This window comes from Thunnus thynnus, chromosome 16 (genome assembly GCF_963924715.1).
Source record: "Thunnus thynnus chromosome 16, fThuThy2.1, whole genome shotgun sequence".
NCBI lineage: Eukaryota > Metazoa > Chordata > Actinopteri > Scombriformes > Scombridae > Thunnus > Thunnus thynnus.
In genome coordinates this window covers 12,283,738-12,296,434 of record NC_089532.1, presented here as the reverse complement: position 1 = coordinate 12,296,434, position 12,697 = coordinate 12,283,738, and the positions used below count along the sequence as shown (strand labels likewise).

At 40.3% G+C, this 12,697-nt stretch overlaps 1 protein-coding gene across 1 annotated transcript; it reads left to right on the top strand.

The window, feature by feature from the left end:
- Positions 1-303: 303 nt before the first annotated feature.
- On the top strand, positions 304-8,228 carry si:ch211-266g18.9 (transforming growth factor-beta receptor-associated protein 1). Its single transcript, XM_067614669.1, has 11 exons — positions 304-1,241; positions 1,432-1,626; positions 1,810-1,964; positions 2,695-2,777; positions 2,946-3,293; positions 3,493-3,550; positions 3,630-3,773; positions 3,968-4,102; positions 4,185-4,335; positions 4,420-4,841; positions 4,947-8,228. The coding sequence occupies exons 1-11, from the start codon at positions 554-556 to the stop codon at positions 5,073-5,075; spliced, it is 2,508 nt and encodes an 835-aa protein (XP_067470770.1). The 5' UTR covers positions 304-553; the 3' UTR covers positions 5,076-8,228.
- Positions 8,229-12,697: the final 4,469 nt, after the last annotated feature.

Below are 12,697 nucleotides of genomic sequence, written 5' to 3'. Positions count from 1 at the left end.
CATTGTAAACAAACTAAGGACGACCATACATGGTTTGATCAACAGATCACTTGCTCGTCTACTTCTCCATTATCCACTGACCAAAGCCACACTTTGGCCCATGCAGGAGCCAAGAGCACAAGTGACCGTAACTGTGGGCACCTCAAAATATCCGTCTTCTGCACCATACCTATTGTTTTGATACTTGTAAAAGAGTTCTCTTGGTGAGGCTGCTGGATGAGTTGTGCAAGTGTCCTCACATGGCAGGATGAGTGGCATAAAATGCTGACAGATTTCCTGTCAGGATATAGTCACATGGGGAGTTGTAACTACTTTACACTCCACAGACTTGTGGAGGAATCAAAGAGGCACAGAACCGAGGTAGGGACGTCTTATTTCATAGATTTCACAGAAGAGGGTCTATAGCTATGATTTAGGCAGATACCTTCTTGCAAGGAATTTTTTTTACAGTGAAAAGTACTACTACTAAATAACTTCCTCTTTGCTTGCTAGTGAGCCATTACTTGAGTAACACCAGACTTGAGCTGCAGAACCAAAATCTGACATTTCTACAATGGCTTTTAAAGCCTTCACACAAATAGATGTCTATGAAAAGCAAGCAGCTTCTAAAGAAAAGGACAAATCCAGCATCCACTGCCTTGAGTGCTATGACCGAAATGTGTATATAGGGACCAAAGATGCAACAGTGCAGCACCTCATTCTTCCCAGTAGCACAAATGGAGACATGAGGCCTGACCAGAGCAAAACCAGGGAAGGTAGGACAAGAAAACTAGGCTCAAGCAACCCAGTAGCCCAACTGAGGGCAGTCGCACTTTTCAACCATCTGCTGGTCCTGTGGGACCGGAGCGTTACTGCCCTCAACATGTTCTCCTTAGAGCCTGTTCCCAGTCTGAAGAAGATCCAGCATGTTTCTTTGTTTGAGGTATGCCACTCAACGCTCACAGCTCAGTCTGCATGTGTGGAGATGGTGACTTCCTCGAGCCGCAGGAAGGTGATAAGGATCCACCTAGTGGGCGTGGACAGGTGGGAGGTCGTGAAGGAAGTCCCTCTCTTTCAGGATCCTGTGGCCTTGGCAATAGATGGCACAACTCTGTGTGTAGCTACTACTGACAAGTACCTCCTGTGTGATATAAAGACTGGGAGCAGTGAGGAGCTCTTTCCTCACAATCACAGCAGGCAGCATGTCATTGTTACCTCAGTGGGACAAGGGGAATTCCTCCTGAATGGGCCTGAATCTTTGGGTAAGAGCTGCCAATATGTTTGTGGCATAAGTTCTACAGGCTGCAAGTACAGACATCTAAATGTGTCATTATATGCTTCCTTTCCAAAGCAGCTATATAGTTAATCATCTCATATTGCTCCTCCATATATCAATCTAGCCAGAGGATATTTGTTTTGCCAAGATATCATTTTTCTATCCTTATCCCTCAGGCATGTTTGTGATGAAGACCGGGATATGCCAGCGCCCTCCCCTGCAGTGGCCTCAGGAGGTGCTGGCAGCCGGAGTATGTTTCCCTTACATCCTAACCCTACAGCCCCAAGTGTTGTCTGTCTACAGCATGTTAGATCAGCAGCACAAACAGACTGTGGGTCTCAGCGGAGCGAAGGGTCTGCTCTCCACATCAGGTAAACCGCGCAATTCATCACTTAATCCTGGCAGATTGTAGACCAATAAACTGCCAAATTGTGGTTTTGTTTTAGAGGATGTAGCCTTGTTTGTCTCAGTTTGCACTGATTCAGTCACTCTTGCACAAACTGTTTCTACACACTGAGTGTTTCTGAAAATCTAAAAAACAAATCTCCCCTCAGATGGTGTGTTAGTGTTCACAGAGAGAGGCATTTTCAGCCTGCGTCTGGTGCCATTGGAAGAACAGATCCAGACACTTGTAGGGCACGAAAGGGTCGAGGAGGCCTTATTGCTGTTGGACAGAGTTCAAAGCCATCATCCACTTGACGCATACAAGGTGAAATTCAATTTATGGACACACAGCCGGAAGCAAATGTGTCCCTGCTCTGAAATCTATCTCTTCAAACAAATACTTTTTTCTTCTCAAGGGTTTCAAAACTAAATTTCTGAGGATAACTAAATGACATAGAAACATTTATTTCTCCTTCAGCTTAATTATTCTGCCAGGCAAAGGCAAATATTAGTAATATATTTGGTCAAAATTTAGTTAGGATAACTAAATTACCATATAAGAATTATTATGCCATAGAAATGTGTGAAAAAAAACATCCTGCAAAATTGGCAGGAAGAGCGAAAAACCAAACCGCAGTTAGCCGTAGCTAAAGCTAATTTACCTACTTTTTTCAACCTGTTTCCTGTGATTTAATATTTATTGCTATAGAACATATTAAATGTCGAGGTGCAGACTGACTACATTATTGTGAGCTGCTATTCTAGGTGTATTCCAGTTGGATGAATGCAATTGAGGACAGCAGATGTTGTCTGAGATTTAGTGTAATCTCAGGTTACAGGTTAAAGGTCATGATGTTAGAATTAATGCACTGATGAGTGAATTAGTTAATTTCTTATAATTTGTTTGGATATTTGTTTTCTGAATCTCGTGAAGTGTAACAGATTTAAGGATACTCGAACAGTCTTCTGCCTCAACAATTTCAGTTCACATATTGTTGCATTAAATATGTTAATGCCATGTGTGCCTGGTGTAAGAGAATATTCTTTACTGGCAGGAGCTGCAGAAGGCCATCACTTGCCTGGCTGGATTTGCTCATTTTTACCAGGAGGGTTTTTCCGAAGCCAGGGATCTATTCATGTGAGAGTAAAACCCCCCCTTTCATTTCATTCCAAATTCAAACCACGCTAAATAAATCCAAGCAGACAGCGCAGTAATAGTATGTGAATTTTGTGAATAGTGTGTCTTTTCTTCTGTCTTGTACACTGAAGTTTAACACAGATCAATACGCATTACCCATTTGAACAGTAAAGGTGAGCTGGACCCCAGAGAAATCATCCGCCTCTACCCTAACATGGAGTCTTGTGTCAGTGAGGACTTTCAATCCCAGCTTGATCAAACGAACAAGAGCAGGGATCTCCAGGTGCTCTGGCAAGAGGACAGAAACACATTTCATCATTACCTGGCCTTCCTGGGAGATTTTCTCAGAGCAGTCCGGGGGATGGAGCAAAGCCTGAAGTGCAGTAAAGAGGTCGACTGCGCCCTCCTGAGGCTGTACACAGAACAGACAGACACTGAAAATCTGCAGCAGCTTGTGTTATTTCCCAATGCTTGCAGCCTGGACTACTGTATTCCTGTTCTGGAGCAACACAACAGGTAAAAAAATAAAAAAAATAATGTGTTGCATAGGTAATAAGCAATATATAGGCAATCACACCTACAAATCTGGTAATATACTTTGTGTGAAAATGATTCATGACAAATTACTCTTTAGAGGCTCCAATTCAGCATTTGACATAATGATATTTGTTATAATTTGCACTTTTTGATGGACTGTTTGCTGTTTTATTTACAGGTTTTTTGCATTAGGTTCACTTTATCAAAGTCATGGAAAGCAAATCGATGCAATAAAGGTATAATTTCCCCCTTCACACATGCATATCCAACTACATATAGAGATGTTGTGTATTTTAGCCTGTTTTATTCCCCCAGACATGGATAAAGATTGCAGATGGTTTCCACAAAGACCCCTCCTGCTCTGATGTCTATGGACACATCGTGTGGACTCTCAGTCAGCTGAAAGACAAAGATGTTGTGTGGACATTTGCAGACTGGACTCTGCACAGAAACCAAGAGGTGCCTGTTAATTTTTCATGCTCTCAGCTTAACTGCAGAGGGCAGAGTTGCACAATACAACAATGCGTTACAGATATAAACAGTCTGCAAAAAGCCTTCCACTATATTAACTAAATTGCCTCACTTATGGGCAATTTTTGATTATCAACTCCATCATCAAATTACCAATAACAGTTGTCCTTTATCTGAAAAAGACAGGTGTGCAGATTTTCACCAAGCGTCCACCAGATGATCATTTTGTGACACAAGATGTCCTTGATCTCTTGGAGAAGTATCCCCTGGCACAGCTTTTGTATCTTGAGTTCCTAATTCACAACTTGAACAGTGAGGTAGGTACAGCAGCCACCTAATCTGATAGCCTGACTCCTTTATTAAATGCACCAAGACATGATTGGTGTAATTTGCCCACAGGAGGAGAGACATCACAACCGTCTGGCCCTAGCATATGTTACTCAGACACTGCAAGAGGAAGAGGAAACAAAGTCAGATCTGCGGGTGACCAGAGGGAAGTTGCAGCAGCTGCTATGGGACTCGAAATTCTATGACATCTCAACTGTATATGGTGTGTGGATGCCTTATGAAAAAGTAAATCATGACTTAATTATCAACAAATTACAGTATAAGACTTGTTTTCTTTTCACCACAGAGCGAGTTAAGCCAACAACCCTGCACATAGAGAAAGCAATTCTCCTCGGTAGGACTGGTGAACACTCTCAGTCCCTGCAGGTGCTTGTTCACCAGGGGCAAGACCCCCAGGCTGCAGAGGCCTACTGCTGCAAGGCCGCCCAGGGCCAGGACACACAGTTCAAGAAGGCCCTGCTGCTCACCCTGCTCAAAATTTACCTGAGCTCCGAGGATCTCACCAGCGCTGCTGTGGATCTGCTCAACAACAACCCTCAGGTCTTTGCTGCAGAGAAGGTCATCCATCTCCTGCCTGAATCCTGGTCTGTTCAACTGGTCTCCCAGTTCCTGGTTAGATTCCTGAGGGAGACCTTCCACCAGAGGCAGACGAGGAGGCTGCAACAAGCTCTGGCCCAGGCGGAGCTCCTGAGGCACAAGGTCATTTGGGTGAGTTTAATGACATATTTCACATTTTTACTGCAGTGAACACTGAGTGTATTCTTGTCTGTTTTTTCCTGAACCCTGTTACCCTTTCACTCTCCACCTTTTCAGATGCAGGCGTCAAAAACAAAGGTCAGAGTGGACAAGGGGCAGGTCTGTAAGGTTTGTCAGCAAGACCTTGCAGAGCCACAGTTTGCCTGTAACCTGCACGGCGAGCTGATGCATACAAGCTGCACCTGAATATTCAGCATTGTAGAGACTCTGATAGACTGATCTATCCTCTGTTTATGCAAAAATATGAGTATATGCGTCGCCGCAACCTTGAGAATCACATTAATTTCTAGCCGGATAAGTGTCTGTTTCCTACCAGATCATTTTTCCAGATTAGACTGTGTCATCTAGGCAAACTCACTACAAGGATTCAATTCATGGACCTTGGACCAGACACGTTTTCTAATTTGAAAAAAGAAAATACATTGTGTAAATAACTGGTTTTAAAATGCAAAAGAGCAAGCAGGGCACTTTTTCAGGGCGGCATGTCTGTGCCATTTCCTACAGACACTGTAGACAGCAATAGCTATAAAGTGAATTGTGGAGGACACTCAGGGGTATATATTCACTGATCAGACAGTGGTATTTTACATGGAAACCACCTGTGGTCACCGTGATGACCAGAGGGAATTTGACCATCCACCAATGCTGTAGTATATATGCATCCCCACCATCATGGTTTCCACTGGCTGTGTATATTTGTCTGCATAAAGCTGGAAATAGAATGTCAACAACCGAGAGATTTTATGTGAGAGACTTTTTTTATTCAGCTTGTGCATTAATATACATTTATGACCAGAGAGAAAATCACAATTATAGGTTTAAAAATGAAAAGTAAACAGGTTGAGGAAGTGCAGAGTTTTGGGTCACTTATGTTATAAAGTAATTTTATAAGCAACCAAATGACATGTCTGTGCTGTGTATGGAATATGAATTCAGCATATTCATAGGGAATTTTTACCATCATCCAATCATATCATTAGGGAACATCATAGACATCTATTCCAAATAACAACACTAAAACTCCAGATACACAGTATGGAAATCTTGTAAATAAACTTAAACACATGTCATTAAGTTAGATGACACCAGGGCTCAAGATGTGTTAGTCTATTTCTGTCGTAATTTAGTCACTAAGGCTAACCATAAATGCAAGCATTTCTCTTTACTGATGCATTTTGGGACACGATTTCAGGAGACGCCTAAAGGAGCTGGAACACTAACTTGCTAGTTGTGCATTTGGCTGGGCTGCTTGTACTGTAGGTTTTTTGGCCCTGGGGTAAGTGTCTAATTGCAATGTAGATAAATAGTGAATTATGAGCATGTTAGAAGGGATGGAAAAGAGTTGCGATGCCCTTGCCAATGTTTCTGCCTTCTTTCTCTCCTAATGAGGTTTTTGCGGGAGCTTTTTATTGTTCTCACTGAGGGTCTGAGGCCATTTAATGTGTCACAGTGTGGGTGTCATGAAGCCCTTTGAGACTCAAACTAGAATTAAAAGCCACAATAATACACTTGACTTAAGCTCTGACTTGAAATTTCTCACTTTGAGTGTATAAATTTGACCTCTGGCTCATATAAATAAACTGACGCATGTCCCATGAAACCCCAAGAAAACCATATTCCTAACATTTCTCTTTCATGTGGTTGCAGGAAAATTGCCACGTCCACTCCTGCGTATCAGCCCCTTGTAATTTTGATAATCTAGGCATTTAATTGTAATCCACTGTTCAGTCATTGTAAATACATTTCAACAGTCGAGAGTTATCAGTGCAGAGAAAAACGTGAAACACCAGCTCCTTTTTTTTTATTTGTTTTGAGATGTGAAGGAGCCTCTCATAGTTTATATCAACTGACTGAGAGGAAGACTCTGCTGTGACTGGCTGGACTCTGGGCTGTGCCTGATGACCAGTGACCACTGGGTGGACCCGGGCCGGGATTATGTCCACTCCTTTCCTCTCACGGTCATCCTCAGAGAGCATTAATGTAGTTTTGAACACTTGTGGTTGTGCTGCACCTCAAAAATGTTTTTCTCATCTTTGATGTTGACCAAGAGCCCTAAGTAACCAAATGGTTAAAATAAGCAGACACAAGGACAAATACACCTTCTCCTAACTAAATTAGAGCTGTGAGACTCAACTGTAAGGGAGTTTGTTTGGTGCATTTAAATAAAAATTTTTATTTTCTCATTCGGCACATCAAGACGCCCCGGTTGTTGTTTATAAGAAGCTCGAACAGTAGCTCGTGTTGATGTTACTATCACCCTCTGACAATCTGGAGTTCAGTGCGTGAGTAAGATGGGTCCATGGAGTCTGTGGGTCGCTGTGGGGTGCTGGCCAGATGGACATTTTACACATGAGGGGAACGAATTGGATGCAAAAATCAACAGTTATGGAGGAGGAGGTATGGTGGATATCCAGACAGTGGTCTCCCATTATAAATATCCATGTCGCCACATTCAAGGAGGGAAAACAAGAACATTTTCTTCTAGTGCTCTTCTAAATTTAAAGAACATGTCTAGACTGTAGGATGTAATTGTTTACATGTTAACATTGTGTTGTTTTGTATGGAGTATAAAGAAACCATGCATAAAATGCATAGAGCTTTTTTTAACCTATGGTGAAATGGGTTAACCATAAGTCTGGAAACATTGGGGTCTCTTTAACTGCACAAAAAACATACTTAACATTATTTTATCAGCTTGATACTTCATGACATGCCCTAAATTTATTAAAATTGCTTATAAACGTCATTTTGAACTGATGACCTGTTTTAAATATGCTTTATGTTGACAGTACTTTTTACACAGCACTACAGCACCCCTCCCAAATCCCACATTGGATTTCTGTTATTGGAGTTTTAAAACAGTTTGTTTCTAAGAGGTTTAACAGTAGGTTTGACCTCTCTGGGGTCTAATTGACCTCAAATAATGTCACTGTGAAGGATGTATGTACATTTTGTTGTATGTTATCACTTTTTAGCAATTTGTTTCATTTGTCCATGTATATCCCATGCATATGTCTTTACTTTGTGTAATATTGGTGCTTTATGTAATTTCCCTATTTTATCACCTTCAACAAAATGTCAAAGATCAGCTTGTGCCAAAGGGAAGGGTTACTACTTCAGTACTTTTAGTAGGTTTGTAACCCTAAACAATGAGGAAGTAAAGCCAATTTCAACAAAACACAAGGGTGTAAATGTGTTTGTTTAATATTAAATACTTTTTTCAAGTCAGTTTAATATCATAAGAAATACATGTGAATGTGCTGACGATACTTGTTTCACCTCTTTGGAACCAACCCTGAGAAAACACAGTTTTCACATGCTGCCTCAGGATGATGAAAATTACAGCAGGTACCTTACTAAATAAACCTTATGGGAAAAATGAATACACAATACTTCTCTGTGCATCATGCATCACATTTATAGTCGAAGCCACAAATTACTGTATCATGTCCCTTATGACGCATTTTTCAGTCTCTTAGTGGTTGCTGAGAGACAAGGAGAATCTTAATTTGCAACCCTTTTGGTAGCAATAATGGTAAGGTAGCAGAAAACCTAAAGGATTGAACTTTAATTTCCACTCTCCCCAGCAAAACTAATTCTATAGATATAGCAAAACAAGTATGGGAATAAATAGCTGAAGAGGATGATCAAAACATATCTTTTTTTAACTCCCAAGGCAACGCTCTCATTTTCATGGCTTGCTACCTTGGGGTTTGGCACAATGCCACTGGGAGAAATGTGTAGGGTGGCCCACTGGAGACACAGAGGGCAGAGACAGTGACCACAGACACCCACCCTGCCCTGCTGCATGGAGACATGGATTATATACATTATAGCGTATGGCATAGTCAAACCATGTCTAGAGAGCTAATATTTTTCACCTCTTTCAGTGCTAAGACTGTGCTGTTCTTTGAGAAGATATTTTGAGAGAGATACAAAATATTTTAACTTTTTAATATAATTGGCGCTTTCAGTAAACTCATCATTACTGCAAATATAAAATTTATTTGCCTCTGGGTAATTAGTTTCCCTGAGGTAAATTAGATGATTCAAATATGGGCAAAGTGCTTAGATGACGCTCTCTTCTCAATAAACTTGCCAAAAATCTCACAAATATCAAACACAGCTTCACATGTACACAGAAACATCACTTATTTCTACATAAATAGATATATTCCTAAACAACTTAAGCAGCATTAGCTTAATGATCTGTACTGTGTACGACTAATGACTCAATTTTCGATGAAGAATGAGAGTTCATTTTGGAAGGCAGGGTTTTTTTGGCAGCCTTACGTGTTTACGCTGCTCTTTTCTAATGAGAGAATTTCAGGTGGAGAGCTAAGCACTTGGCCCAAGGGGTCTAGTGGTCTGGTTTCTGAATCTGGAGACTTGTGTCTCATTTCCAGGTCTAGCACCTTTCATCTCTGGACCATTTGGATTTCTGGGAACAGAACCAAAAAGACCTGCTGAGTAATCTAAAAGTGGGGCTGAAACTGCAATCTGGTCTATCTGGCCTATGGCTTTGGCAGCTTAATTGCCTCATTGTTCCACACCCATTCATGTAAATAAACTTCATTGTCCATATGGGGGACAGGTTTTAGCAGCATAACATGCCTGCAAAGTTATATTCGCCTGAAATGAGATCATATCACCTTTCATTAAAAATCATTTCAGTCAACACATGAATCAAAGTATCTTGATTAAACCTAATTTATATTTCTACTTGGGTAGATCTTAAATCTGAAAGAGCAAGCTGCAGGTGATGAAAACTGTACCGTGTGAAACTAACTTAATTAAAGCTCTGACAACAGGAGGGACGTGCATTCGGCACCACAGGGTCCCTGATAGTTTCTGAGCTTTATCTGCGAGACTGTGCCTCATGTGGTGTTTGACATCACTGATTACAGAGCATATGCCACATTAAGTTACTGTTACTGTACCCTGGGAAAGTGGAGAATGTAGGCTCAAGCATAATTAGACATTTAGCGCCAATCCTCCCCACAGATGAACACACCCTTCACACCACAACAGATAGGCCAGGGAGTTAAAAATGTCCCAACACCCCCCTGATATCAACCGCTGGAGTCAAAACGCCCTCCCTCTGCTATCTAGGACTGAACTTACTGTAACCCACAAAATAAACGCCCGGGGGGTCATGAAATCCAATACTAACCCCAAAAGGCTGAATTCCATTTTAGAGCTGAAGCGACAGCAGCAAGAGCCTCTAGTAATCTGTATTTTAGTGATGCAAAACGTCCATGAGCTATCATAAAGTTATATATAACAATAAAAGCTTCAATCAGAGCGCAGACAAATTAGAGGTATATTGTTTTTTAGCATAGAATTACAATTCTATTTCTACAGATCGAACATCTCTGGAAGCGTCATACGAAGTGTATTTCAAGGCTTTCATTAAGTCTTTCATGAACCCTAACCACCACAGAGCGCAAAAGAATAGAACGATTCTCAGCTGACGTGAAGCTGCACGAGATCTCTGCACTTTGTGGTTTCATGCTCCAACACATACCCATACTTGAGGGTATTTCAGGAGTGCCCGAGCATCATTTGCCTCCAAGAAAAAAATCAAAGAACAGTTCTTAAAGAGTACAAGATGTTAAAAATGTTAAAAATGCAGGAAAAGCTAATATTTATTCTAAAATTAAATGAATTTTTGTTTTATTTTCTCCCCCATTTAAATTCATTTTCAGCTGTTAACTTAAGATGAATTATTTGCTGACTGATGTGTTCAGTTAGCTTTCAACATGTGTTCAAACCTCGTGGGTCCAGATTCAGTTTCAAATCAAAGAGCAGTCATCATTGTGGGGACAGCAAAGTGAATCACAGTGTCCTAAATAAAGCTTTCTTGCTTTCCATTGTCTAAACATAAAAACCAACTCTAAGCTGTATAGCGTAACAGAGTGTATGTTTAACATGTTGCTTAATGAAGCAACAAAACCATGGCAACAACCACAAGTAAACCATAGTAAGTGTTCTTAAAGACTATAAAAACTGGGCAAAGTATGTGTGCCAAAAAGACAAAAAGTGCATTAAATATTTCTTTCAAATCTTTCAAATCTTTCTCTTTATGCATGATGACACTTTAATAAATGTTATAGTACCAAAAACATACTTTTGTTTGTCTGTATTCTGTAATCTAAAATTCTCTATTATAGAAATCACCATTTAGATGAGGTTATTTATTAATGATGCACACAGTTTCGGTTAATTTCAGTTACACTGTTTAGGAAAAGAAATATGAATGAACACTTTTTTTCATTCATATTGTGAATAAACAACACATTCCATATAAAAAGCCTCAGGTGCATGATGGTTGTGGCAGAAAAATACCTTCCAGCTGTCTGTTTTGAAAATGTGTTTGACAAAGTGTGTGTGTGTCTCTGCACCTCTGTGTGACTGCACATACCAGTCTTTTTTTCCTTCTCCAGGTGATTACTGACATTTACAGTTTATTACTGCATTTCATAACAGAGCAGAAAGCTTAAATCATCCAGAGGAGCTCACCTCGGCTCTCCTTCTGTCTGAACAGGCTGCAAAAGAAGACTGATTTGCACAAGCTGAAGCTTATGCTAAGCTTTCGGCTGGCAGCTGACGTCAAACTGGGACAGACTGAGAGACTGGAGAGATTGGGCAACTTTTTACTCCCCCAAAAAAGCTCCCCTGCATATAATGTCAGGTTTTGGCACAATTCCAACCTTTAATTTTGAGAGGGTGTTTCACAGTCATGAAACCTTAGGAAGATAATAGTGGGGGGAAAGTATAGCTTACAGTAGCTGCATGTGTACAGGCATGGAATATAATTAGCTTAATTTCAATGGAGCAAACCACTTGTCTGTGAGGTATAGATGGGATCACACTCTGCAATCAACAGAGGGGCTTCACGCTGTGTGTATAAAGTGAAAGTGAAGGGCTTTGACATAGGAGTCCAAACATGAAACTAATTTAATTTAGGTTTTAAATCTCTTATTTCAGGTCTCTTATTTCAGGTCTGTTAGGAGAACAGCAAATGTGTGCAATTTACACTGAGTTAACGACAGAGGACAACCCTCTGTCATTTGAAATGCAATGATATATTTGACTACAAACATTTTTGCATCTGTGTGAAATCCCTCATAAACCATGACCTCAAGTTTGGGTTCAACTTCTTGGCTGCTCTTGTTCACCAAGATATATTTAATGTTGATTAAATCAGCAATATTGAGAGAAAACTCTTCAGTGGAGTGAATTTTCAGGATGATTTTTCAGCCTGTCAACCCTGTAACAGAATAGTGAAACCAAAACTTAAAGAATGATGTTCACTGGGAGTTACTCCCAATCTGAGTGGTATTTGTTCCACAATGACAGAAAAATAACCGTTGAATGTTTGTTGAATAATTAAAGCTACTATAAACAATATTTTTATGCTAGCAATGGATCAAATGGGAAAATGGGAAAAGGCAACAAGTTGTCCAAATTAAACAACATAATGTTGTTTGTAACTGCCCTTAAGAACTACACAGAGGTGTTTTCTGATCTGACACCCCTATCAACAATTATCAGCAGGACAGCATTGTTTGTCTGTGCTTTCCAAAACCGTTACCTGTTGAAAAATGCATTAGTTTGCAATGATGTGGCAGTGCTATGTTTATGTAAAATTTGGTTATGTTTGGACACAAAAATGACTTAGATTAAGGGTAAGATCATCATAACTGCTTGGTTAAGGTTATGGGATCTACGTTGTCATGGTTACAATAGCAACCTCATCATTAAGGTTAGGGAATGATTGTTGTCGTGGTTGAAAGAAACCAACA